The sequence below is a fragment of the Natator depressus genome, chromosome 14 (assembly GCF_965152275.1).
Source record: "Natator depressus isolate rNatDep1 chromosome 14, rNatDep2.hap1, whole genome shotgun sequence".
In the NCBI taxonomy this organism is placed as follows: domain Eukaryota; kingdom Metazoa; phylum Chordata; order Testudines; family Cheloniidae; genus Natator; species Natator depressus.
Genome location: NC_134247.1, coordinates 41,891,199 through 41,918,465, shown reverse-complemented (window position 1 = coordinate 41,918,465; position 27,267 = coordinate 41,891,199). Strand labels below are relative to the sequence as shown.

General features: G+C 51.4%; 2 protein-coding genes across 2 annotated transcripts; both read left to right on the top strand.

Annotated features, from left to right (window-relative positions):
* The first annotated feature begins 854 nt into the window (after positions 1–854).
* On the top strand, positions 855–26,404 carry LOC141998576 (uncharacterized). Its single transcript, XM_074971447.1, is given in 6 exon segments — positions 855–1,045; positions 1,048–1,148; positions 1,663–1,789; positions 2,414–2,527; positions 2,809–5,679; positions 22,527–26,404. Coding segments are annotated over 6 exon segments (5,340 nt in total). The 5' UTR covers positions 855–1,011; the 3' UTR covers positions 24,620–26,404.
* Positions 19,714–21,842, top strand: LOC141998569 (zinc finger protein 547-like). Its single transcript, XM_074971440.1, has 4 exons — positions 19,714–19,833; positions 20,674–20,761; positions 21,107–21,233; positions 21,688–21,842. The coding sequence occupies exons 2-4, from the start codon at positions 20,738–20,740 to the stop codon at positions 21,828–21,830; spliced, it is 294 nt and encodes a 97-aa protein (XP_074827541.1). The 5' UTR covers positions 19,714–19,833; positions 20,674–20,737; the 3' UTR covers positions 21,831–21,842.
* Positions 26,405–27,267: the final 863 nt, after the last annotated feature.

Here is a 27,267-nt window from a genome sequence, read left to right as displayed (position 1 = left end):
CTCTAGTTGATATTGAGGCCAGCCAACTGTACAGAATCGTTTTAATTGGCTCTTAGTCATCGGATCTGCACCAAATACCTTCCAGTTTGCTAGAATGCATTCTAGGGGCATACACCGTGCCCTAACCCCTGAGCTCTGTCCCTGTCCCATACCTACAAGGTAACTCTGGGCGTCCCCAGGTTCCAAAAGAGCATACAATGCGGATTTCCAAAGGTTCCTACCTTATCCAAGGGACCGGTTCCTCACTGTCGCCCACAGCTGCTTCTCCACTATATGAGTGTGTTGTGCCCTCCGCGGTCGATCAAATCGCGTCTCCTCCGAGGCCCCCGATGAACTCACCGGTGCGCGCTGGGCGTCGGTTCTCGCTGCAATCCTCGACCTCCAGGAGGGGTCCGGGCAAGGCTAAATAGCAGCCTCGTCGCCCACCCAGGGACGCCAAAAGCTGTTGCTAGCACCCAGTGCCAGAGGCGAGCAACAGCGGTGGGGAGGGGGTTCGCTACCCGGTGTGCTTCACCCAATAATCACAACGGGGTGGAGAAGCAGAAAAGTTTATTTGAAGCTTCAAAAAGGTACAGGGAGATTAGAATCTCAAATCCTGTACACAGAGCAGGAAGTTACACAGGCTTTTATACATCCTTTCTTCAGCATACTTATCCAATAGCAAGCTGCCCTAAGTATCCATATAGCCAGCCAATCCAGTACCCAGCTAGTTTCCTTGTTTTTTGTATCATTTGTTAAACTATACATAAAGCTGCTTTATTCAGCATTGTTCTTCCATATCTGCCCTGTTTGGCCTTGTTTAGTTTCAGGCAGTCTGACTCTGCAACATATTATTGCAGATCCTCAGCGTAACTGCTGCGAGTGCCTCCAGGCGGGGGGGGCCAAGGACACTTGGGCCTAGTGCGAGGGGCTTCATCGACACTCGTGGTCTTCCATCCCCTCGAGTTCCCTAGTGGCCATGCCCCAGTGTCCGCAACAGTCTGAAGAGTCTGGGGGGAATCGGGGTGTAACATGGACATGGACAGAAGCCCCTTCTGTAACCTCCCTCTCGCCCCGGCAGGCTGAGGAATCAGGTCCACGTTTCACCAAAGATCGGCCAGCCTTCCAGGGGACAGAGAAGGGAAATGGCTGTGTTGGAGCCAGCTCAGGTAGGGAATTTTCAGGGAGCTGCTGGGCGGGGAAGGGAGGAGACAGGGTTTGATAAACCTACTGATTTACTAAGTAGGCCCATTGTGGCAGGGAAAGGGGGAGGGGACATTCCCCCATTTCTCAGGCAGGATATAACCACCTCGGCAGGGCTGGGGACATTTTCCAGGCTCCCAGTGCTGGAGCCTGACCCCACTTGCCCGGGGCTGCTGTGAAATACGAAGGGAAGCTGTCGGGATTCCTGTCCCTGTCCCCGGCTCAGAGCTCTGCTTCCTGTACCAGTCTGTGGCTGGCAGGCGTGTGGGAAATAAGAAGATCCTGGCGTGCTCCTGGGGCGGACAGGGAGCTCTCACCTTCTCCGCCCCCTGAAGCCTCCTGGCTGCTCTGAACAGGGTGGGGGTGCGATTTTGCAACTCTGTCCCTCCCACAGCTTCACGTTTTTTTTTTCCTTTCCAATGAGTAGCGGGATTGTGGCTGGGGCAGCAGGTGCTGAGTGGGGGACTCTTGGTGTTTCAGATGCCGGTGACCTTCGAGGAGGTGGCTATTTATTTCACCCAGGGGCAGGGGGCTCTGCTGGACCCCGCTCAGAGAGCCCTCTACAGGGATGTCATGCAGGAGAACTACGAGACGGTGATCTCGCTGGGTAAGGGATTCCCGTCCCCTCACTTATTAGAAGCTGTGGGGTCTGCGTGTCTTAATGTGGTCAGGTTCTTCCCTGGTCAGTTCGAGCAGAGGTGAATGGGTTCCATAATGCACAGCTGCCATGTGAGAAATACATGCATATCGGTGCCCTCTCCACTGGGACATGGGAGTCAAAACCCAATGGACAAGCTAAACCATCCCCACCCCTCCAGCTTTCAAAGGGGCATAAATCCGCATTGTCTTGTCTGTGTTGTTTCTTGGCAACACATACAATCCCTGTTCATCTCCCTCCTTGGGATTAGCTCCAGGCATGGGGAGAGCTCTGGACTCTGCAGGTTTAGAAAGAGGCAGGGGCTTAAGTGGAGACCTGTGTGTGAGTCAGCAAGGCCCCCAGAGCACACAGATCCTGGGAACGCCTAGTGAGGGTGTAGTAATAATTCAACTCACCTCCCCAGACAATTTCCTCTGTGCAAGGGGGCTGAGTGACCCTGTTCCCGTCCCCTTGGATTCCACGTTCCTCCAGCAGAGCACAGGGACAGGTTCCACTCACGCAATGTCCTTTGTGACAAATCTTCCACCAATGCTCCATGCACCCTAATCTGGACTCATTTCACCTTCTGCACAGGATTTCCCATTCCCAAACCTGAGCTTATCGCCCGGCTGGAACGAGGGGAAGAGCTGTGGGTGTCCGATCTCCAGGATTTCAAGGACAGAAGGCTTCGGAGATGCACCAGCACAGGTGAGGCCTGACAGAGAAACCATCTAGGGAATGAAGTTGAGAATCCCAAAATATGATGTGAGTAACGCCCTCAGTTCTTCTTCATCTCACCGAGAGCAGGGCTATGGTCAGCAGATATTGCTCACGCCATTCCACCCTTCCCGTCTCTCCTTCCTTGTAAGTGTTAGGGTGCGATGTGGAGGCAGAATGCAATTGCTCAGTCTTTGTGTTGGCTTTTCCCTCAATGCTATTCCTCTTTCTCCCCAGCACAATGACTCCTCTCTGGATTGTGTCTTTCCCAGCAGGTGCTGAGCGAGGGAGTGAGAAGAAGGAGGGGAATCATCATGAGGTAGCTCCTGGGGAAGTGGAACCACAGGGAACCTTTTTGGGAAGAGCTGAAGGGAATTTTTCCCATTGCTGGAATCAGGGAGAAGCCTGGGGAAATTGGCACAGGTCAGAGAGGCTTCTGATAAACCAACCCAGGAAGAAAGTGGATGAATCTATTAATGGTGGGGGAGGAGAAGAGAATCCCAGAGAGCAGCAGACAAATCCCAAGGAAGAGACACCCTGGCACTGCCTTGAGTGTGGGAAAGGATTCATTATGAGATCACAACTTGTTACACATCAGACAGTCCATACGGGAGAGAAACCATTTCAATGCTTGGACAGTGGGGAAAACGTCAATAAGCGCACAGATCTTAATGACCATGGGAGAAGCCACACTGTAGACAAGCCCATTCAATGCGTTGAATGTGGGAAATGTTTCAGTTCAAAGTCAGCACTAAATTCACATGAGAAAAGCCACACAGGAGAGAGACCCCATAAATGTTTGGACTGTGGGAAAAGTTTCACATGGAGGTCGGCACTTGTTAATCATCAGGCAATCCACACAGGAGAGAGACCCCACAAGTGCTTGGACTGTGGGAATAGTTTCACTTCGAGTTCAGGCCTTGGTTATCATCAGGCAATCCACACAGGAGAGAGACCCCACAAGTGCTTAGACTGTGGGAAAAGTTTCATACAAAGTTCACGCCTTGTTCAGCATCAGGCAGTCCACACAGGAGAGAGACCCCACAAGTGCTTTGACTGTGGGAAAAGTTTCAAGCGGAAATCAGTCCTTGTTCGTCATCAGGCAATCCACACAGGAGAGAGACCCCATAAATGCTTGGATTGTGGGAAAAGTTTCACATGGAGATCAGCCCTTGGTTATCATCAGAGAATCCACACAGGAGAGAGACCCCACAACTGCTTGGACTGTGGGAAAAGTTTCATACGAAGGTCAACCCTTGTTCAACATCAGGCAGTCCACACAGGAAAGAGACCCCATAAGTGCTTGGAGTGTGGGAAAAGTTTCACATGGAGAGCACGCCTTTTTTATCATCAGAGAATCCACACAGGAGAGAGACCCCATAAGTGCTTGGACTGTGGGAAAAGTTTCATATGGAGGTCAGACCTTGTTATTCATGAGGCAATCCACACAGGAGAGAGAGCCCATAAATGCTTGGATTGTGGGAAAAGTTTCATACACAGGTCACACCTTGTTAAACATCAGGCAATCCACACTGGCGAGAGACCCCATAAATGCTTGGATTGTGGGAAAAGTTTCATACGCAGGTCAGACCTTGTTAGACATCAGGCAATCCACACAGGAGCAAGACCCCACAAGTGCTTTGATTGTGGGAAAAGTTTCAAGCGGAAATCAGGCCTTGTTAGTCATCAGGCAATCCACACAGGAGAGAGACCCCACAAGTGCTTGGACTGTGGGAAAAGTTTCATGCAGAGGTCATACCTTCTTAAACATAAAACAATTCACAAAGGAGAAAGATCCCATAAGTGCTTGGACTGTGGGAAAAGTTTCACAATGAGGTCAAACCTTGTTAATCATCAGCGAATCCACAGCGGAGAAAGACCCCACAAGTGCTTGGACTGTGGGAAAAGTTTCACTTCGAGATCAGCCCTTGGTTATCATCAGAAAAGCCACACAGGAGAGAGACCCCACAAGTGCTTGCACTGTGGGAAAAGTTTCACTTGGAGATCAGCCCTTGGTTATCATCAGAAAAGCCACACGGGAGAGAGACCCCACAAGTGCTTGGACTGTGGGAAAAGTTTCATATGCAAGTCAGATCTTGCTAATCATCAGGCAATCCACACAGGAGAGAGACCTCACAAGTGCTTGGACTGTGGGAAAAGATTCATACGAAGGTCACGCCTTATTCAACATCAGGCAGTCCACACAGGAAAGAGACCCCACAAGTGCTTGGACTGTGGGAAAAGTTACATTTGCAAGTCAGATCTTGCTGATCATCAGGTAATCCACACAGGAGAGAGACCCCACAAGTGCTTTGATTGTGGGAAAAGTTTCCAGCGGAAATCAGTCCTTGTTCGTCATCAGGCAATCCACACAGGAGAGAGACCCCACAAGTGCTTAGATTGTGGGAAAAGTTTCATAAGAAAGTCACAGCTTGTTCAACATCAGGCAGTCCACACAGAAGAGAGACCCCACAAGTGCTTTGACTCTGGGAAAAGTTTCATGCAGATATCACACCTTGTTAAACATCAGGCAATCCACAAAGGAGAGAGACCCCACAAGTGCTTTGACTGTGGGAAAAGTTTCATGCAGAGGTCACACCTTGTTCAACATCAGGCAATCCACAAAGGAGAGAGACCCCACAAGTGCTTTGACTGTGGGAAAAGTTTCATGCAGAGGTCACACCTTGTTCGTCATCAGGCAACCCACACAGGAGAGAGACCCCACAAGTGCTTGGATTGTGGGAAAAGTTTCATAAGAAAGTCACACCTTGTTCAACATCAGGCAATCCACACAGGAGAGAGACCCCACAAGTGCTTGGACTGTGGGAAAAGTTTCATAAGAAAGTCACACCTTGTTCAACATCAGGCAATCCACACAGGAGAGAGACCCCACAAGTGCTTGGACTGTGGGGAAAGTTTCATATGCAAGTCAGATCTTGCTGATCATCAGGCAATCCACACAGGAGAGAGACCCCACAAGTGCTTGGACTGTGGGGAAAGTTTCATACAGAGATCATCGCTGGTGAAACATCAGAGAATCCACACAGGAGTGAGACCCTATAAGTGCTTGGACTGTGGGAAAAGTTTCACATGGAGATCAGATCTCCTTCAACATGGAAGAATCTACACAAGAGAGAGACCCCCACAAGAGCTTAGACTGTGGGAAAAGTTTCAGACACAGATCATACCTCATTAAAAATGGGAGAATCCACACAGGATGGACGTGGTCCACTCCCAATGACTGATGAGGAGGGGTCAATACCAACAAAGGGAAAATTGCTTTTGTAGTGAGCCAGCCACTCCCAGTCCCTATTCAGGCCCAAATTGATGGTGTTAAGTTTGCAAATGAATTGTAGCTCTGGAGTTTCTCTCTGAAGTCTGTGTTTGAAGTTTTTTGGTTGAAGGATGGCTACTTTTACATCTGTTACTGAATGTCCAGGGAGAGTGAAATGTTCTGCTACTGGCTTTTGTATGTTACCATTCCTGATGTCATATTTGTTTCCATTTATTCTTTTACATAGAGACTGTCCAGTTTGGCCAATGTACGTGGCAGAGGGGCACTGCTGGCCCATGATGGCATACATCACATTGGTAGATGTGCACGTGAATGTGCCCCTGATGGCGTGGCTGATATGGTTAGGTCCTATGGTGGTGTCGCTAGAGTAGATATGGGGACAGATTTGGCAATGGGATTTGTTGCAGGGATTGGTTCCTGGGTTAGTGTTTCTGTGGTGTGGTGCTGGTGAGTATTTGCTTCAGATTGGGTGCTTTCTGTAAGCGAGGACTGTCCTGCCTCCCATGATCTGTGAGAACGAGGAATCGTTTTCCAGGATAGGTTGTAGATCGTTGATGATGTGCTGGAGAGGTTTTAGCTGGGGACTGTACATGATGGCCAGTGGTGTTCTGTTATTTCCCTTGTTGGGCCTGTACTGTAGAAGGTGACTTCTGGGTCTCCATCTTGCTTTGTCAGTCTGTTTCCTCACTTCCCCAGGTGAGTATTGTAGTTTTAAGAATGCTTGATAAAGATCTTGTAGATGTTTGTCTCTGCCTGAGGGATTGGAGCAAATGCGGTTGTATCTTGGGGCATGGCTGTAGACAATGGATCGTGTGATGTGTCCTGGATGGAAGCTGGAGCCACGTAGGTAAGTATAGAGGTCAGTACGTTTCCAGTATAGGGTGGTATTTATGTGACCATCACGAATTTGTACTATAGTGTCCAGGATCTCTTGTGTGGACTGGTCCAGGCTGAGGTCGATGCTGGGGTGGAAATTGTTGAAATCCAGGTGGAATTCTTCAAGGGCCTCCTTCCCATGGGTCCATATGATGAAGATGTCAAATAGCGCAAATAGAGGAGGGGGCGCTAGGGGACGAGAGCTGAGGAAGCGTTGTTCTAAGTCAGCCATAAAGATGTTGGCATGCTGTGGGGCCATGCGGGTACCCATAGCAGTCCCGCTGACTTGAAAGTATAAATTGTCCCCAATTCTGAAATGGTTGTGGGTGAGGACAAAGTCAGAAAGCTCAGCCACCAGGTGTGCCGTGGCCTCATCAGGGATAATGTTCCTGACAGCTTGTAGCCCATCCTCATGTGGAACATTGGTGTAAAGAGCTTCTACATCCATGGTGGCCAGGATGGTGTTTTCAGGAAAATCACCAATACGTTATAGTTTCCTCAGGAAGTCGGTGGTGTCTCGAAGATATCTGGGAGTGCTAGTAGCATAGGGTGTGAGGAGAGAGTCCACATCGCCAGATAATCCTGCTGTAAGAGTGCCAATGCCTAAGATGATGGGGCGTCCAGGATTTCCAGGTTTATGGATCTTGGGTAGCAGATAGAATACCCTGGTCGGGGCTCTAGGGGTGGGTCTGTGTAGATTTGTTCCCGTGCTGTATCAGGGAGTTTCCTCAGCAGTTGGTATAGTTTCTTTTGGTACTCCTCAGTGGGATCGGAGGACAGTGGCCTTTAGAATGTGGTAGAATCGTAGAATCCTAGAATATGAGGGTTGGAAGGGACCTCAGGAGGTCATCTAGTCCAACCCCCTGCTCAAAGCAGGACCGATCCCCAATTAAATCGTCCCAGCCAGGGCTTTGTCAAGCCTGACCTTAAAAACTTCTAAGGAAGGAGATTCCACCACCTCCCTAGGTAACGCATTCCAGTGTTTCACCACCCTCCGAGTGAAAAAGTTTTTCCTAATATCCAATCTAAACCTCCCCCACTGCAACTTGAGACCATTACTCCTTGTCCTGTCATCCGCTACCACTGAGAATAGTCTAGATCCATCCTCTTTGGAACCACCTTTCAGGTAGTTGAAAGCAGCTATCAAATCTCCCCTCATTCTTCTCTTCTGTAAACTAAATAATCCCAGATCCCTCAGCCTCTCCTCGTAAGTCATGTGTTCCAGTCCCCTAATCATTTTTGTTGCCCTCCGCTGGACTCTCTGCAATATTTCCACATCCTTCTTGTAGTGTGGGGCCTAAAACTGGACACAGTACTCCAGATGAGGCCTCACCAATGTCGAATAGAGGGGAACAATCACGTCCCTCAATCTGCTGGCAGTGCCCCTAGTTATACATCCCAAAATGCCATTGGCCTTCTTGGTAACAAGGGCACACTGCTGACTCATATCCAGCTTCTCGTCCACTGTAACCCCTAGGTCCTTTTCTGCAAAACTGCTGCCTAGCCATTCGGTCCCTAGTCTGTAGCAGTGCATTGCATTGTTCCGTCCTAAGTGCAGGACTCTGCACTTGTCCTTGTTGAACCTCATCAGATTTCTTTTGGCCCAATCCTCCAATTTGTCTAGGTCCCTCTGTATCCTTTCGTTACCCTCCAGCGTATCTACCAGTTTAGTGTCGTCTGCAAACTTGCTGAGGGTGCAATCCACACCATCCACCAGATCATTAATGAAGATATTGGAGAAAACCGGCCTGAGGACCGACTCTTGGGGCACTCCGCTTGATACTGTCTGCCAACTAGACATGGAGCCATTGATCACTACCCGTTGAGCCCGACAATCTAACCAGTTTTCTACCCACCTTATACTGCATTCGTCCAGCCCATACTTCTTTAGCTTGCTGACAAGAATACTGTGGGAGATAGTGTCAAAAGCTTTACTAAAGCCAAGGAACACCACGTCCACTGCTTTCCCTTCATCCACAGAACCAGTTATCTCGTCATAGGAAAGTTGTAGGAAAGGTGCCTGGCAGCCTCCTGTTCATAATTGTTAGGGGAAATTAACCTAGTTAGCATATGTGACTCCATTTTGGGTTTCCTCTCGGCCATTAACTAGAAGCGAGCACATCACGTACCAAGGAAGGAAGGAAAGATCCTTCAGGGTGGACAGCTGGACAGTTTCAAGAGAAGGGAAACAAAGGAGACAGGAACCAGCCGACATGCCTGAAATAGCTGCTAATTCAGCGTTTTTGAAGGGGGAAGGTGGCTCCAGGGGATTGGTGATAGATAAGGAGAAGGCCTGTTTATTGGCTTAGGCCCCCCGAGGCACACAGGGAGGATGTTTTGCCAACAGCATAGAATCTTTGTGTAACCTGTAATCGGGGTCCCGCTCTGCTTAACGGAGCGGTGCCACGCTCGAGCGTAATAAACCTGCAAACTTTAAGACACTCTGCAGTCTGTCTTTATTTGGTTGCCTCAGCCTAGAAACGAACTGTACATGTCCTAACTGGAATAATTCGTAACAGTTTGGGACTCTAGGCTCGCCCTCGTAAGCGAAGCCGCACTCCTTCCCTCGGATAACTCCAGCCGGCACCGGGTGAGTTCACCTTCGAGAACTCGGAGGAATGGGTTTATGGGCTGTCGTTTAGGCGATAGGCTGGCACCTTAGGCGTTCTTTTGGTAGCCCTAGAATGGGCTCTGGGCAGAGTGTGAGCAGGGGAACCCCTTTGGCTGAGATTCTCAGGAACTGGAAAAATATTTCTGGCACCCATGGGTTAGGTGAAAGGAGAGCTGTAATTTTGTGTAAAGTCGAGTGGCCAGCGCTGCCTATTTAGACGCCCTTTGGATGGCCACCCGACGGAACTTTTGCACAGGATGAATTAACCTGCCTTAGACAACAGCTGGAGGACAAGCATCCAGCTGAAATGGATTATTGCTATGTATGGGATAATTGGGCATACGCCCGAGATAAGGGCGCCCCTCGACTTTGGGCTCTGGTACCAGATCTAAGGTTTGCATGCCGCTTGCAGGTTCCGCTCCGCCCTATGCTGCTTTCCCTCCTCCGTCTCTTCCCGCTACTCCTCCTCCTGTTGCCCCTCTATACCCGTCTCTAACCCTACCCCCTGTTGCGCTTCAAGCGCCCGATACAACAACCCGTTGCGACGAGCAATGACCGTGTCACTGTGGTCACGGTCCACCGCCCTTTTGGGTCACCTGGCAGTCCCAGATGCCGAGGTTGCGCGACGATCCGGAAAGAGTCCTACAGACTATCCGTTCAGTCTTTACGGCGTTTAACCCTAACTGGGCAGACGTCCAGGCTATTTTGCAAACCCTATTTACCCCTGACGAGAAGTATTCTATTCTAGACGCCAATCGGCGTTGGGCGGGGGACGCTGAGAATCGCACCCCTTGGCCCGAAGCCGATCCGGGTTGGGATCCTAAGGACCTCAATGGCCGGGCCAGCCTCTCAGCTGCCCGGGAAGGGCTCCTGGAGAGCATCCGTAGGGCGGGTAGTAAGACGGCAAATTGGTCAAAAATTAGAGAGTGCCAGCAAGACCTAAACGAGCATCCGTCTGCATGTTTGGCCCGCTTGTTTAAGCAGGTTAGAATGTATGGGGGAGGGGTGGAGCCAGAAGCCGAGGTTAGCCGCATGATGATGGTCTCTTACTTTGTCGATCAAGCGGCGCCGGACATAAAGAAGTATTTAACTAAACATGTTCCCGATTGGCCAGGGAAAGCCCTAAGCGAAGTAGTTCGCCTGGCCACTTTTGTGTTTAATGGTAGGGACGAGGAGAAAGCTAAGGAAAAACGTAAGCAAAAGAAGGAGGAAGTAAGTATGTTGGCAGCCGCATTGCAGGTTCCCTTCGGAAATCAGCACTGGCAGGGACACGGGAATAGAAGGGGGAGGGGACGCGGACGTGGGACAGGACGGGGAGGAGGCTATGGTGGGACAAGGAGCGGGAACTGTAATTATTGTAAGCAACCGGAGCACTGGAAGAGGGAATACCCCCTGCTTCCACAAGGGGCTCCTTGGCAGGATCAGCCGGCGACCGGTTCCTCCTTTCCCCCAACGCTCCCCAGGACTTCACTAATCCCCAGTGACTAGAGGCAGAGATTTTGGGAGCCGTGGGAGAGTTGGAATGGAATCTTGGATTGCAGTCGCATATTTCCTTGTAAATTGGGGAACGGTTTGTACCCTTTTTGGTGGATACCGGAGCCACCCTTTCCACTTTAACTTTTGTTCCGGGCTCTCTTTCTAATACCGAGATCTGGGTGCAGGATATTGAGGGCGACCTGTGGCCGGCTCCCCTATCCTGCCCCGTCCCTGTGGAGCTGGGTTCTTTAAAGTTGTCACACAGATTTGTTGTTATGCCAGAAGGCCCCGCTAACCTTGGGTGGGACATGCTTAGCAAGCTGGGAGCCCACATATTTTGTGCCCCGAGGGGCTTCAGATGTCCATCCCAGACTCGGCGGTTGCTTCTCTTATGGCCTCGGTTACCCCGATTCCCGATCTCCCCACAGAATTGTCCAGCGTCCCACCCAATTTGTGGAGCGTGAGTTCCACCAACGTGGGCCTCCTTAAATCAGCCACTCCAGTCAGTCTACAGGTAAGGGATGGGCCGCCTCCCTCCGTAAAACAATATCCCTTGCCGAAGGAGGCGGAAGAAGGTATTTCCCTTCTTATCTCTAGCTACTTAACCCAGGAGGTCTTGGTTCCATGCAGTTCTCCTTGCCCTGGGCAACACAGCATGGGGAGGAGGTGACCAGCCCTCAGTGGAGAAAGAAGTGGTTAGGGACTATTTAGAAAAGCTGGACGTGCACAAGTCCATGGGGCCGGATGCATTGCATCCGAGAGTGCTAAAGGAGTTGGCGGCTGTGATTGCAGAGCCATTGGCCATTATCTTTGAAAACTTGTGGCGAACGGGGGAAGTCCCGGACGACTGGAAAAAGGCTAATGTAGTGCCAACCTTTAAAAAAGGGAAGAAGGAGGATCCTGGGAACTACAGGCCAGTCAGCCTCACCTCAGTCCCCGGAAAAATCATGGAGCAGGTCCTCAAGGAATCAATCCTGAAGCACTTAGACGAGAGGAAAGTGATCAGGAACAGTCAGCATGGATTCACCAAGGGAAGGTCATGCATGACTAATCTAATCGCCTTCTATGATGAGATTACTGGTTCTGTGGATGAAGGGAAATCAGTAGATATATTGTTTCTTGACTTTAGCAAAGCTTTTGACACGGTCTCCCACAGTATTCTTGTCAGCAAGTTAAAGAAGTATGGGCTGGATGAATGCACTATAAGGTGGGTAGAAAGTTGGCTAGATTGTAGGGCTCAACGGGTAGTGATCAATGGCTCCATGTCTAGTTGGCAGCCGGTATCAAGCGGAGTTCCCCAAAGGTCGGTCCTGGGGCCGGTTTTGTTCAATATCTTCATAAATGATCTGGAGGATGGTGTGGATTGCACCCTCAGCAAGTTTGCAGATGATACTAAACTAGGAGTGGTAGATACGGTGGGAGCTAGGAATAGGATACAGAGGGAACTAGACAAATTGGAGGATTGGGCCAAAAGAAAACTGATGTGGTTCAATAAGGATAAGTGCAGGGTCCTGCACTTAGGACGGAAGAATCCAATGCACCGCTACAGACTAGGGACCGAATGGCTAGGCAGCAGTTCTGCAGAAAAGGACCTAGGGGTGACAGTGGACGAGAAGCTGGATATGAGTCAACAGTGTGCCCTTGTTGCCAAGAAGGCCAATGGCATTTTGGGATGTATAAGTAGGGGCATAGCCAGCAGATCGAGGGACGTGATCGTTCCCCTCTATTCGACATTGGTGAGGCCTCATCTGGAGTACTGTGTCCAGTTTTGGGCCCCACACTACAAGAAGGAGAGGCTGAGGGAGAGGCTGAGGGAACTGGGATTTAGTCTGCAGAAGAGAAGAATGAGGGGAGATTTGATAGCTGCTTTCAACTACCTGAAAGGTGATTCCAAAGAGGATGGTTCTAGACTATTCTCAGTGGTAGAAGATGACAGGACAAAGAGTAATGGTCTCAAGTTGCAGTGGGGGAGGTTTAGGTTGGATATTAGGAAAAACTTTTTCACTAGGAGGGTGGTGAAACACTGGAATGTGTTACCTAGGGAGGTGGTAGAATCTCCTTCCTTAGAAGTTTTTAAGGTAAGGCTTGAGAAAGCCCTGGCTGGAATGATTTAATTGGGGATCAGTCCTGCTTTGAGCAGGGGGTTGGACTAGCTGACCTCCTGAGATCCCTTCCAACCCTGATATTCTATGATTCTATGATTCTAATGCTCCTATCCTTCCTGTGAAAAAGCCAAAACCGGGCCCAGATGGGCGCCCAGTTTATCGGTTCGTTCAAGATCTGCGTGCGATAAATAGTTATGTTATAACCCCCCACCAAGTGGTCCCTGATCCGAGTACTGTCCTGACACTGATTCCCCAGTCGGCCAGTGGTGTCCTATTGTAGTACCTAGCGGATCGCCCACGCCCCATCGCTTACTATTCCGTACAATTAGACCCGATCATTCGGGGGTTGGTCTCCTATGTGCGGTCCATTGCCGCTGCAGCCCTTATGGTGGAACGGTCACGCCCTAATGTTCTGGGGCACCCTTTGACTGTCTGGATCCCCCACGAAGTTGAGGTTCTCTTAAACCAGCATACAACGCAAGCGCTCTCTCCGCACTGGGCCCACAAATACGAGCGGATTCTGCTGGATTCAACTATTGGGGTCTCGAGACTCCATCAGGACTTCTTGTTTTCTTGTTACTTGGACTTATATTTGTTGTCCTGTTTTGTGCGTGGTACACGGGAGGATGCAAATACTGGTATGGGTGGCCTGTGGAATCCCCTCTCTATTCTCGAGTTCTGTACACGGATGGGAAGGCAACAGCTTCCTGGATTTAACCCATGCTATAGCACAGGGGGTTAACCGAACGTGGTGTTGGGTCTGTATTCATACCCCCACGTACATAGGTCAGGGAATCCCGTTGGTAAGGGAGCCTATCCCTCTCAACCGAACCCTCCTGGCCGGATTATGGACAGACACTCCATTTAACTGGAATGTTACAATCCAAACTTGGTCTGTTGATATGGTGGCCCAGGGTAGTTATCCTTTATGTGCGTCACAACGTAAGAATTTCGAAAATACAGTTTTTGTGGGTCGCTTTGTAGGGTCCAGTGATACCACCCGCATTAGCTCTGGTGCGGCAAGTCCCCCCAGGTATTCCAGGGCGCCGTGGCCGGTCCCTGAGGGATCAGGCTAGTTCTGGTTGTGCAAGCACACGGCTTATAAGGTCCTCCCGGCAGGTTGGTGTGGTCCATGCACCTTAGTACCCGCTGTTACAGTACACCAGACCCTGGCCCAGGGGGAAATTGGGAACCTGGTATGGAGGAACCGAGGAAATGTCCCATTAAATCCTCTCTCTGAACGGCCTACAGGCTTTCACTCCTTTGTTCGTTGGTTTTTGCCCTGGGTGGGGGTGAGTGAATTGGAAAAGGCTACAGTTAATATTTCTGCAGCCTTAGAATTAATGGCAAATGCCACTGCAGACGCCTTGTCTACCCTTCAAATGGAGGTGACTCAGTTATGTCAGACCACACTGCAGAACCCCTTAGCCTTAGACTATCTCCTTGCAAACCAGGGGGGGAGTTGTGCTCTTGTTAACTCAAGCTGTTGTGTCTTTGTGAATCAACACAGCAGGGTGGAAGCCGATATCCGCACCCTTATGCAGCAGGCCACCTCACTTCACCGTGTCACCCTTGACGACACCAGTACCGGATTCCATGAGGCCTGGAGCTGGCTCACCTCCTGGCTGCCAGACTTGGGGGCTTGGGGAAGGTGTATTTTGTACCTCATTCTTATGGCTGTTTCTCTTTTTGTATTACTTTTTGTATGCCTACAATGCGCTAGCATGTGCTGCCGGCAAATTTAATCTTGCATCGAGGTTATTCTACCCCGATATAGTTTACTGACGTACATAAGAAAAGGAAGGACTGTCAGGGGAAATCAACCTAGTTAGCATATGTGACTCCATTTTGGGTTTCCTGTCGGCCATTAACTAGAAGCGAGCACATGACGTACCAAGGGAGGAGGATCCTTCAGGGTGGACAGCTGGATAGTTTCAAGATAAGGGAAACAAAGGAGACAGGAACCAGCCGAAGTGCCTGAAATAGCTGCTAATTCAGCGTTTTTGCAGGGGGAAGGTGGCTGCAGGGGATTGGTGATAGATAAGGAGAAGGCCTGTTTATTGGGTTAGGCCCATCCCCTTCCCCCACCCCCACCCCCCCGCCGAGGCACAGAGACAGGATGTTTTGCCAACACTATATAATCTTTGTGTAACCTGTAATCGGGGTCCCGCTCTGCTTAAGAGAACGGTGCCACGCTCGAGCGTAATAAACCTACAAACGCTGAGACACTCTGCAGTCTGTCTTTATTTGGTTGCCTCAGCCTAGAAACGAGCTGTACGTGTCCTAACTGGAATAATTCGTAACAGTTGCTGTGAAATACGAAGGGAAGCTGTCGGGATTCCTGTCCCCGTCGCCAGCTCAGAGCTCTGCTTCCCGTCTCAGTCTGTGGCTGGCAGGCGTGTGGGAAATGAGAAGACCCTCCCCTTCTCCGTGTGCTGGGGGGACAAGGAGCTCTCACCGTCTCCCAGCCCCTGGAGCCTCCTGGCTGCTCTGAGCAGGGTGCCTGTGGGATTCTGCTACTCTGGCCCTTCACTCTTTTCTTTCTTTGCCATGATTAGTGGGATTGTGGCAGGGGCAGCAGGTGCTGAGTGGGGGACTCTTGTTTCAGATGCCGGTGACCTTCGAGGAGGTGGCTGTGTATTTCACCCAGGGGCAGGGGGCTCTGCTGGACCCCGCTCAGCATCTGAAGTGTTCTGACCAGTGTTCCCTCAGTTTTTACGTCCAAGTGCGGAATGAATTTGGTTCTACGCACCAGTATGTGACTCATCATCTCCATATTGGTGCACAGAACAAAATTCATGGGGTGGGGGTGGGGCCGAGGGATTTGGAGTGTGGGAACTGGCTCAGGACTGGGACAGGGATGAGGTGCGGGGGGTTAGGGCTCTGGATTCAGGTGCGGGCTCTGAGGTGGGGCTGGGGATGTGGAGGTTGACGTGTGAGAGGGGGTTCAGGGCTGGGACAGAGGGATGGGGTGCGGAGGGGTGAGTGCTCTGGCTAGGCATGTGGGGGTTGGGACTGGGAATGAGGGGTTTGGGGTTCAGACTGCAGTGGAGAGAGGACTCCCCCAGCCCTCTCTCACCAGAGCAGTTTGGGGCCAGGTTAGAGGCAGCTCTCCCCAGCCACGGCGGCTCCTGCAGTCCTGGGCCGGGCTGAGGGAGGGGTTCCTCTACCCAGCAGCTCCAGTGGACCTTGGCCAAGCCTGGGGAGGAGCTCCTCTCCCTGCCTGCCTTCACGGCCCTCCATAGCCTGCAGTGCAGCTGCGTAGCCTGCCGGGAACACAGTTTCTGACTCCCGACCTCCCGTTAGCAGAGTGATTGCTAGTCCCTGAGTTCCCCCTTTGGGGCCAGATTGTCTCATTCCCAGATAGTCTCGCATTGCTCCAGGCCGTGCTGAAAAGCATTTAGTGTTTGTACATTTTATCCCTTCTGGGCCAGAATTAACCAGATGCTAAAAAGGTCGGAAAAGGGACAGTAAGATGTGCTGTTGTCGCTTCTGTGCTATTTCAGGGCAACGGGGTGAGTGCGAGAGATTCCCTCCTTCCCCTCTCACTGTCACGCTCCTCTCTCCACACAGCAGCCTCTGTCCCAGCCATGGAAAGTTTAACCTGCCTCCGTTCTATCCCTCCATCTCCCGCGGTGTCACGTACCACCCTGTCCCTGGCTCTCCATGCTTAGGACTCACAGCTTTGATGTCTATGATCTTTGTCAGACTCCGGAGGACTGGAGAAGAAAGTGTCACAGACCTGGAGTTGGCAGGGAAATCTCAATGAACTTCAAAGCACAGTTGGACCTTCAGATCTTATAGTCCTGTTTCCATCTATTGGTAAAATTACTTCCCGGCTTTTTCTAGGTTTGGTCCAGATCATTTGTAGATGGGAAGGTTGTTTTCTCTTTCGTTCTCTTTCTTTTATGATCATGCTAAAACTTTTGTAACTAATACAGCTGAATAATGAGGCAAGAAGTGAAGCCGGTTTAGCCACTTGAGAAGAAAATGGGTAAATTTCTTCCCCTGATTTTGAGTCTTAAAGGATTCTCTGAGATTTCCACCAACAGGAAGAAAGGGGTAAACAAAGAAACTTACACTTCATCTGTAGCACAGTGTGCAGCTCACTTATGCCACGGAGTTCCCTGACCCCATGACCCAGCAAAGACTTTTCAAGTATAAAGGATCCGAGTACAAGAAGCGGGGAAAGGGGTTCTGGCCCCATGTCTACTCAGGGCAGCAAGATCCCTTGAAAGACAACAGGAGCATCATTGAGCTGGGGGAGTGGTCCGAGCTGGAAGGCTTTCCAATGAGCATGGACTGCTGAAAGCTTTTGGGGGAGAGAAATCCTTTTGCTTGTAAGGGTACGTCAACAGTCCAAACTTAAGTTGACCTGTATTAGGTTGACTTATAACCACTCCAGTAATGACTGCGGTAGATGATGTCCACACTATCCTCCTTGGGTCGGTGGGGTGCGTCCTCACCAGGAGCACTTCCACCGACCTAGGAGGGGCACTGGGGGGAGCTGAGAGCCCGCTCTGCCAACTCCAGCAGCAGCTCTCTCCCAGGAACGGGGCTGCCCTACAAGCTCTGTGTGAATTGCTCCCCATCTAGGCCCCGTTCCCTGCTGGGCTGCCCCCTCCACTCCCTCTTCCCCATAAAGAGCGAGGGAGGCCACCTGGAGCTTCTCCCGCCCCCGCCCCCCCCGCACCATTCCCCTCCCAGTTTGACACCAGACCATAAATAACTACTCTGAGTGCAGTCTTTAGTTGTGCACCCACTTTACAGTAATTTCATCTCGACCAATGAATTCTTCCCTGCTGGTCAGAACTGAATCTAACCCACCTGCCCCCTGGTTCCTTCCTCCACCATCGGAAAGCAGAACTTGTCCCTGACGCGTTCCCAGCACTTCTGGCACTGTGGGTGCTGTTAGGGTGGCCAGGTGCCCGGTTTTCAACCATGAAGTCCAGTGGAAAAGGGGACCTGACAGTGTCCGATCACATCTACTGACCGGACAGCCGAAGTCGAGTTACTGCGGGTGGGGAGGCACTGGGTCATCACTCCCATCAGAGCCGACTCAGCCGGGGCTGCCTCCTACCTGCACTGGGCAGCTGCAGCTCCCAGCCCCGTCTCCACAGACAAGCCCTTCCTGACCTAGGCAGGGAAGGGGGAAAGAGAAGTGGAGGGCTGGTAGACCCTTGGAGGAAGAAGTAGAGTCGGAGCAGGGCCTTGGAGGGAAGAGGTGGGGCAGGGATGGGACCTTGGGGGGAAGAGGCGGGGCAGAGGAGGTTGCAGCACTCCGACTTGAGTGTCCATTTTTAAAATATTACCAAATTGGCAACCCGAGTCGCTAGCTGAGAGGTTGAAAAAATTTTTAGCAAACATAGAAATACCCTTTTTCACAGCAGCGGATTTACTAACTACCAATAAAGAAACTATGATTTTCATGTTTATAGGAGTAAGGGGGTTGTTGGCCCCTTACTGAAACTTAATGGGTTGGCCATTCATTAGGCCTTCTCCGAACACCAAAAGAAAGGGGAAGGGCCAATGAGAAATGAAGACCCTGAGACTGACGGGGGCGGTGGCGGGGGGGGGGCAATGCTGTAGGTCAGCCTGATTGACAGGGCAGGCAGGCCAATGAGGGAGTCAGCAGCCGGGTCCTCTCCTTTGTGTCAGCTGGAGCTGACTGGGCTAGAGCAGAGCAGGAGGGGCTAAGGAGAGAGGAGGGCTGGGCTGGGCTGAAGGCAGAGGGAAACTGGAGCAGCCGGGAGCAGTGAGCGAAGGGGACCCTGGGCAAAGGGCCCAGGGCAAGGAGAGGCCCTCAGCCAAGAGGCCTTGCAGGCCAGACTGGGTGGGGGATCATAACCCTGACAGGAAGCAGCTGACGCTAGGAAGAAGAGTCCTACCACCTAGAGCCTGAGGCCAACACCAGAGTTAGTGTCCAACCCTGGGCATGCCTGCAGCACAGTCAGGGTCTGGGCAGGAGGCCTGGGACTTTGGAGGGACAGACTGTGAAGTGCCCTGACATTCCAGAGAGGGTTGTTTGGGGTTCCCCCCCACAGAGCGGGGTGTCATGTTTTCGTTTCATCTTTACCACTTTTCTCTTTATTTTTATATTACTTGCTGTTTAAGAAATTGCATTTGTTATTAACTCTGTGCAATGATGAAGGAAGCATCCAGAGTGGAGAGAACACCCCAGAATGGGGACAGCTGTCCTGAGTGATCACAAGATTGGGGGTCGAGCGCCTCAGGAGCCCTGGGCCCAGCCTCGGGGTTACGGGGGTCCAGAGTGGAAGCGGGCGGGGAGGGGTCCTCGAGGTCATGGAGGCCTCTGGGTAAAGGACTCAGATCCTTTTGCTTCCCAGTTCTTCTGGGGCTTGGTAGAAGCCAGAAAAGTTCCCCACGCTAGGAGGAGTGTTCCCCCGTCTTACCTCTGTGCATATTGATTGGTTTCTAGTAAAGTTAATTGGGATTATAGGGGCAAGTGTCAGAGCGGGCACCAGCGAGAGTTGCTGGCCACACTCTGAGGCCACCAAATCTGGTCGTGAGAACCCCTGGGCAAGATGCTCATGATGGTCCCTTGTGACCTTGGAGCCTGTGAGTGTAACAGGGGCCGGGCACAGGGATGCTGATCCATAGTTGAGTTGATCGCTAGGACCCAGGAGCGGCTGGGGGGCGGCTCTGGGGGGAGCGATCGCGGGGCTCAGGCCCGGCCCAGGAAGTGACTCGCAGCCGCTGCGGGGACTCTGGCTCCCAGGCTCCCGGCGAGATCCCCGAGCCCCGGCGGCTGGTGCTGGGAGCCCGGAGCCCGGGCTGCAGCCGGGAGAGGGGAACCTCCAGCCGGGCCCTGCCCGCTGCTCCCCGGGAGCCTCTCCCAGGGCAGAGCCCCCAGCCCGGCCAGCGCCCGTTCCCGGCCCGGCCCTGCCCCGGGGGGGCCCCGCTCGGAGGGAAGGTAAGAGAGACCCTCCCATCCCCCCCTGGCAGCGGGCCTCCCCCCGTCACATCTGGGCTGCAGGGGGAGGAGGATAAAGAGGGGCCGGAGGCGGGTGCAGGGGATGCCGGGGACAGGCTGGGATGGGGGCAGGGGTGCACTGGAGGGAAGATGGGGCAATGGAGGAGGATCGGGGGACTGTGGGGCTGAGGGGAGCGAGGTCGGGAATGGGGGTAGACGTGAGTGGGGGGCACAGCGAGGGAAAGGGGGGATGTGGGGATGCGGGCGGAGAGAAGCTCTTCTCAGCTTTGGGAGTGATCAGGGGACTAACCCCTCAGGGTGCAGAAGCTACACGGAAAAAAACCCAACACCCCCCCCGCCCCACGACACACACACCCGGCTCTGAGTGTGTTATTGTCAGACACCCCTGTGGTGGTGGGGTCTGTGTGCCCTGGGTGTTGGGGGCTGCCCAGGGCCCTGGTCTGATTTTCCTCCAGGGTTCAGATCTCAGCCACACCAGAATCAGACCGGAGTCACTGCTGGCTCGGCGGGGGGCCGGAGGGGGGGTGCGCGGATGGGCCAATGGGATCAGCCTCTTCCTGCCTGGCCCTGGGGGCTGCCGGGGGAGTCCGGGGCAGCTCAATCTTCAGGTGATGCCACCAGAGGGCTCCAGCTATTGCTAAGGGAGAGGGGTTTACACTGCAATGGGGGGAAATCTCCCAAAGTGGCCCTTTTGATTCTTCCCTTTTTTTAGCATTTGGCTCAGAGATGCTGTTACTGGGAGGGTCTGAAGAGTCTGGGGGGAATCGGGGTGTGACATGGACAGAAGCCCCTTCTGTAACCTCCCTCTCGCCCCGACAGGCTGAGGAATCAGATACACGTTTCACTAAAGATTGGCCAGTCTTCCAGGGAACAGAGAAGGGAAATGGCTGTGATGGAGCCAGCTCAGGTAGGGGAGCCTGACCCCACTTGTCCGGGGCTGCTGTGAAATACGAAGGGAAGCTGTCGGGATTCCTGTCCCTGTCCCCGGCTCAGAGGTCTGCTTCCTGTACCAGTCTGTGGCTGGCAGGCGTGTGGGAAATGAGAAGATCCTGGCGTGCTCCGTGTGCTGGGGCGGACAGGGAGCTCTCACCTTCTCTGCCCCCTGAAGCCTCCTGGCTGCTCTGAGCAGGGTGTGGGTGGGATTCTGCTACTCTTGCCCTCCCAGAGCTTCACGTTTTTTTTTCCTTTCCCATAAGTAGTGGGATTGTGGCTGGGGAAGCAGGTGCTGAGTGGGGGACTCTTGGTGTTTCAGATGCCGGTGACCTTCGAGGAGGTGGCTATTTATTTCACCCAGGGGCAGGGGGCTCTGCTGGACCCCGCTCAGAGAGCCCTCTACAGGGACGTCATGCAGGAGAACTACGAGACGGTGACCTCGCTGGGTAAGGGATTCCCGTCCCCTCACTTATTAGAAGCTGTGGGGTCTACGTGTCTTAATGTGGTCAGGTTTTTCCCTGGTCAGTTCGAGCAGAGGCGAATGGGTTCCATAATGCACAGCTGCCATGTGAGAAATACATGCATTTCGGTGCCCTCTCCGCTGGGACACAGGAGTCAAAACCCAGTGGACAAGCTAAACCATCCCCACCCCTCCAGCTTTCAAAGGGGCATAAATCCGCATTGTCTTGTCTGTGTTGTTTCTTGGCTGCACATACAATCTCTGTTCATCTCCCTCCTTGGGAATAGCTCCAGGCATGGGGAGAGCTCTGGGCTCTGCAGGTTAAGAAAGAGGCAGGGGCTTAAGTGCAGACCTGTGTGTGAGTCAGCAAGGCCCCCAGAGCGCACAGATCCTGGGAATGCCTAGTGAGGGTGTACTAATAATTCAACTCACCTCCCCAGACAATTTCCTCTGTGCAAGGGGGCTCAGTGACCCTGTTCCCATCCTCTTGGATTCCACGTTCCTCCAGCAGAGCACAGGGACAGGTTCCACTCACGGAACGTGCTTTGTGACAGATCCTCCACCAATGCTCCATGCACCCTGATCCGGACTCATTTCACCTTCTGCACAGGATTTCCTATTCCCAAACCTGAGCTTATCACCCGGCTGGAACGAGGGGAAGAGCTGTGGGTGTCCGATCTCCAGGATTTCAAGGACAGAAGGCTTGTGATATTTACCAGCACAGGTGAGGCCTGACAGAGAAACCATCTAGGGAATGAAGGAAAAAGTTGAGAATCCCAAAATATGATGTGAGTAACGCCCTCAGTTCTTCTTCATCTCACCGAGAGCAGGGCTATGGTCAGCAGATCTTGCTCACGCCATTCCACCCTTCCCGTCTCTCCTTCCTTGTAAATATTAGGGTGGGATGTGGAGGCAGAATCCAATTGCTCAGTCTTTGTGTTGGCTTTTCCCTCAGTGCTATTCCTCTTTCTCCCCAGCACAATGACTCTTCTCTGGATTGTGTCTCTCCCAGCAGGTGCTGAGCGAGGGAGTGAGAACAAGGAGGGGAATCATCATGAGGCAGTTCCTGGGGAAGTGGAACCACAGCGGACCTTTTTGGGAAGAGCTGAAGGGAATTTTTCCCATTGCTGGAATCAGGGAGAAGCCTGGGGAAATTGGCACAGGTCAGAGAGGCTTCTGATAAACCAACCCAGGAAGAAAGTGGATGATTCTCTTAACGGTGGGGGAGGAGACGAGAATCCCAGAGAGCAGCAGACAAATCCCAAGGAAGAGACACCCTGGCACTGCCTTGAGTGTGGGAAAGGATTCATTGTGAGATCACAACTTGTTACACATCAGACAGTTCATACGGGAGAGAAACCATTTCAATTCTTGGACAGTGGGGAAAACGTCAATAAGCGCACAGATCTTAATGACCATGGGAGAAGCCACACTGTAGACAAGCCCATTCAATGCGTTGAATGTGGGAAATGTTTCCATTCAAAGTCAGCACTAAATTCACATGAGAAAAGCCACAAGGGAGAGAGATCCCATAAATGTTTGGACTGTGGGAAAAGCTTCACATGGAGGTCGGCACTTGTTAATCATCAGGCAATCCACACAGGAGAGAGAACCCATAAGTGCTTGGACTGTGGGAAAAGTTTCATACAGCGGTCAACCCTTGTTAAACATCAGGTAATCCACACAGGAGAGAGACCCCACAAGTGCTTGGACTGTGGGAAAAGTTTCACTTGGAGATCAGCCCTTGGTTATCATCAGAAAATCCATAGAGGAGAGAGACCCCACAAGTGCTTGGACTGTGGGAAAAGTTTCATATGCAAGTCAGATCTTGCTGATCATCACGCAATCCACACAGGAGAGAGACCCCATAAGTGCTTGGACTGTGGGAAAAGTTTCATACGACGGTCACGCCTTGTTCAACATCAGGCAATCCACACAGGAGAGAGACCCCACAAGTGCTTGGACTGTGGGAAAAGTTTCATACAACGGTCACGCCTTGTTCAGCATCAGGCAGTCCACACAGGAGAGAGACCCCACAAGTGCTTGGACTGTGGGGAAAGTTTCATTTGCAAGGCAGATCTTGCTGATCATCAGGCAATCCACACAGGAGAGAGACCCCACAAGTGCTTTGACTGTGGGAAAAGTTTCAAGCGGAAATCAGTCCTTGTTCGTCATCAGGCAATCCACACAGGAGGGAGACCCCACAAGTGCTTTGACTGTGGGAAAAGTTTCAAGGAGAGGTCAGACCTTGTAAAACATTGGGCAGTCCACACAGAAGAGAGACCCCACAAGTGCTTGGACTGTGGGAAAAGTTTCATACGAAGGTCACGCCTTGTTCGTCATCAGGCAATCCACACAGGAGAGAGACCCCACAAGTGCTTGGATTGTGGGAAAAGTTTCATAAGAAAGTCACACCTTCTCCAACATCAGGCAGTCCACACAGAAGAGAGACCCCACAAGTGCTTGGACTGTGGGAAAAGTTTCAAGCAGAGGTCATACCTTGTAAAACATCGGGCAGTCCACACAGAAGAGAGACCCCACAAGTGCTTGGACTGTGGGAAAAGTTTCAAGCAGAGGTCATACCTTGTAAAACATCGGGCAGTCCACACAGAAGAGAGACCCCAGAAGTGCTTGGACTCTGGGAAAAGTTTCATGCAGAGGTCACACCTTGTTAAACATCAGGCAATCCACAAAGGAGAGAGACCACACAAGTGCTTTAACTGTGGGAAAAGTTTCATGCAGAGGTCACACCTTGTTCAACATCAGGCATTCCACACAGGAGAGAGACCCCACAAATGCTTGAATTGTGGGAAAAGTTTCATAAGAAAGTCACACCTTGTTCAACATCAGGTAATCCACACAGGAGAGAGACCCCACAAGTGCTTGGACTGTGGGAAAAGTTTCATACGAAGGTCAGAGCTTGTTTATCATCAGGCACTCCACACAGGAGAGAGACCGCACAAGTGCTTGGACTGTGGAAAAAGTTTCATACAGAGATCAGCGCTGGTTAAACATCAGAGAATCCACACAGGAGTGAGACCCTATAAGTGCTTGGCCTGTGGGAAAAGTTTCACATGGAGACCGGCACTGGTTAAACATCAGAGAATCCACACAGGAGAGTGACTCTATAAGTGCTTGGACTGTGGGGAAAGTTTCATTTGTAAGGCAGATCTTGCTGATCATCAGGCAATCCACACAGGAGAGAGACCCCACAAGTGCTTTGACTGTGGGAAAAGTTTCAAGCGGAAATCAGTCCTTGTTCGTCATCAGGCAATCCACACAGGAGAGAGACCCCACAAGTGCTTTGACTGTGGGAAAAGTTTCAGACACAGATCATACCCCATTAAAAATGGGAGAATCCACACAGGATGAACGTGGTCCACTCCCAATGACTGATGAGGAAGGGTCAATACCAAGAGAGGGAAAATGGCTTTTGTAGTGAGCCAGCCACTCCCAGTCCCTATTCAGGCCCAAATTGATGGTTTTAAGTTTGCAAATGAATTGTAGCTCTGGAGTTTCTCTCTGAAGTCTGTGTTTGAAGTTTTTTGGTTGAAGGATGGCTTCTTTTAAATCTGTTACTGAATGTCCAGGGAGAGTGAAATGTCCTGCTACTGGCTTTTGTATGTTACCATTCCTGATGTCATATTTGTGTCCATTTATTCTTTGACATAGAGACTGTCCGGTTTGGCCAATGTACGTGGCAGAGGGGCACTGCTGGCCCATGATGGCATACATCACATTGGTCGATGTGCACGTGAATGTGCCCCTGATGGCGTGGCTGATATGGTTAGGTCCTATGGTGGTGTCGCTAGAGTAGATATGGGGACAGATTTGGCAATGGGATTTGTTGCAGGGATTGGTTCCTGGGTTAGTGTTTCTGTGGTGTGGTGCTGGTGAGTATTTCCTTCAGATTGGGAGCTGTCTCTAAGCGAGGACTGGCCTGCCTCCCACGGTCTGTGAGAACGAGGAATCGTTTTCCAGGATAGGTTGTAGATCGTTGATGATGTGCTGGAGAGGTTTTAGCTGGGGACTGTACATGATGGCCAGTGGTGTTCTGTTATTTCCCTTGTTGGGCCTGTCCTGTAGAAGGTGACTTCTGGGTCTCCATCTTGCTTTGTCAGTCTGTTTCCTCACTTCCCCAGTTGAGTATTGTAGTTTTAAGAATGTTTGATAAAGATCTTATAGGTGTTTGTCTCTGCCTGAGGGATTGGAGCAAATGCGGTTATATCTTGGGGCATGGCTGTAGACAATGGATCGTGTGATGTGTCCTGGATGGAAGCTGGAGGCATGTAGGTAAGTATAGAGGTCAGTAGGTTTCCAGTATAGGGTGGTATTTATGTGACCATCCCTTATTTGCACTATAGTGTCCAGGATCTCTTGTGTGGACTGGTGCAGGCTGAGGTTGATGCTGGGGTGGAAATTGTTGAAATCCAGGTGGAATTCTTCAAGGGCCTCCTTCCCATGGGTCCATATGATGAAGATGTCATCAATGTAGCGCAAATAGAGGAGGGGGCGCTAGGGGACGAGAGCTGAGGAAGCGTTGTTCTAAGTCAGCCATAAAGATGTTGGCATGCTGTGGGGCCATGCGGGTACCCATAGCAGTCCCGCTGACTTGAAAGTATAAATTGTTCCCAGATCTGAAATGGTTGAGGGTGAGGACAAAGTCAGAAAGCTCAGCCACCAGGTGTGCCGTGGCCTCATCAGGGATAATGTTCCTGACAGCTTGTAGCCCATCCTCATGTGGAATATTGGTGTAAAGAGCTTCTACATCCATGGTGGCCAGGATGGTGTTTTCAGGAAGCTCACCAATACGTTGCAGTTTCCTCAGGAAGTCGGTGGTGTCTCGAAGATAGCTGGGAGTGCTGGTAACATAGGGTGTGAGGAGAGAGTCCACATCGCCAGATAATCCTGCTGTAAGAGTGCCGATGCCTGAGATGATGGGGCGTCCAGGATTTCCAGGTTTATGGATCTTGGGTAGCAGATAGAATACCCCTGGTCGGGGCTCTAGGGGTGGGTCTGTGTAGATTTGTTCCCGTGCTGTATCAGGGAGTTTCCTCAGCAGTTGGTATAGTTTCTTTTGGTACTCCTCAGTGGGATCGGAGGACAGAGGCCTTTAGAATGTGGTAGAATCGTAGAATCCTAGAATATGAGGGTTGGAAGGGACCTCAGGAGGTCATCTAGTCCAACCCCCTGCTCAAAGCAGGACCGATCCCCAATTAAATCGTCCCAGCCAGGGCTTTGTCAAGCCTGACCTTAAAAACTTCTAAGGAAGGAGATTCCACCACCTCCCTAGGTAACGCATTCCAGTGTTTCACCACCCTCCTAGTGAAAAAGTTTTTCCTAATATCCAATCTAAACCTTCCCCACTGCAACTTGAGACCATTACTCCTTGTCCTGTCATCCGCTACCACTGAGAATAGTCTAGATCCATCCTCTTTGGAACCACCTTTCAGGTAGTTGAAAGCAGCTATCAAATCTACCCCCATTCTTCTCTTCTGTAGACTAAATAATCCCACATCCCTCAGCTTTTCCTCGTAAGTCATGTGTTCCAGTCCCCTAATCATTTTTATTGCCCTCAGCTGGACTCTCTCCAATATTTCCACATCCTTCTTATAGTGTGGGGCCCAAAACTGGACACAGTACTTCAGAAGAGGCCTCACCAATGTCGAATACAGGGGAACGATCACGTCCCTCGATCTGCTGGCAATGCCCCTTCTTATACATCCCAAAATACCATTGGCCTTCTTGGCTACAAGGGCACACTGTTGACTCATATCCAGCTTCTCGTCCACTGTAACCCCTAGGTCCTTTTCTGCAGAACTGCTGCCTAGCCATTCGGTCCCTAGTCTGTAGCAGTGCATTGCATTCTTCCGTCCTAAGTGCAGGACTCTGCACTTGTCCTTGTTGAACCTCATGAGATTTCTTTTGGCCCAATCCTCCAATTTGTCTAGGTCCCTCTATATCCTATCGCTACCCTCCAGCGTATCTACCACTCCTCCCAGTTTAGTGTCATCTGCAAA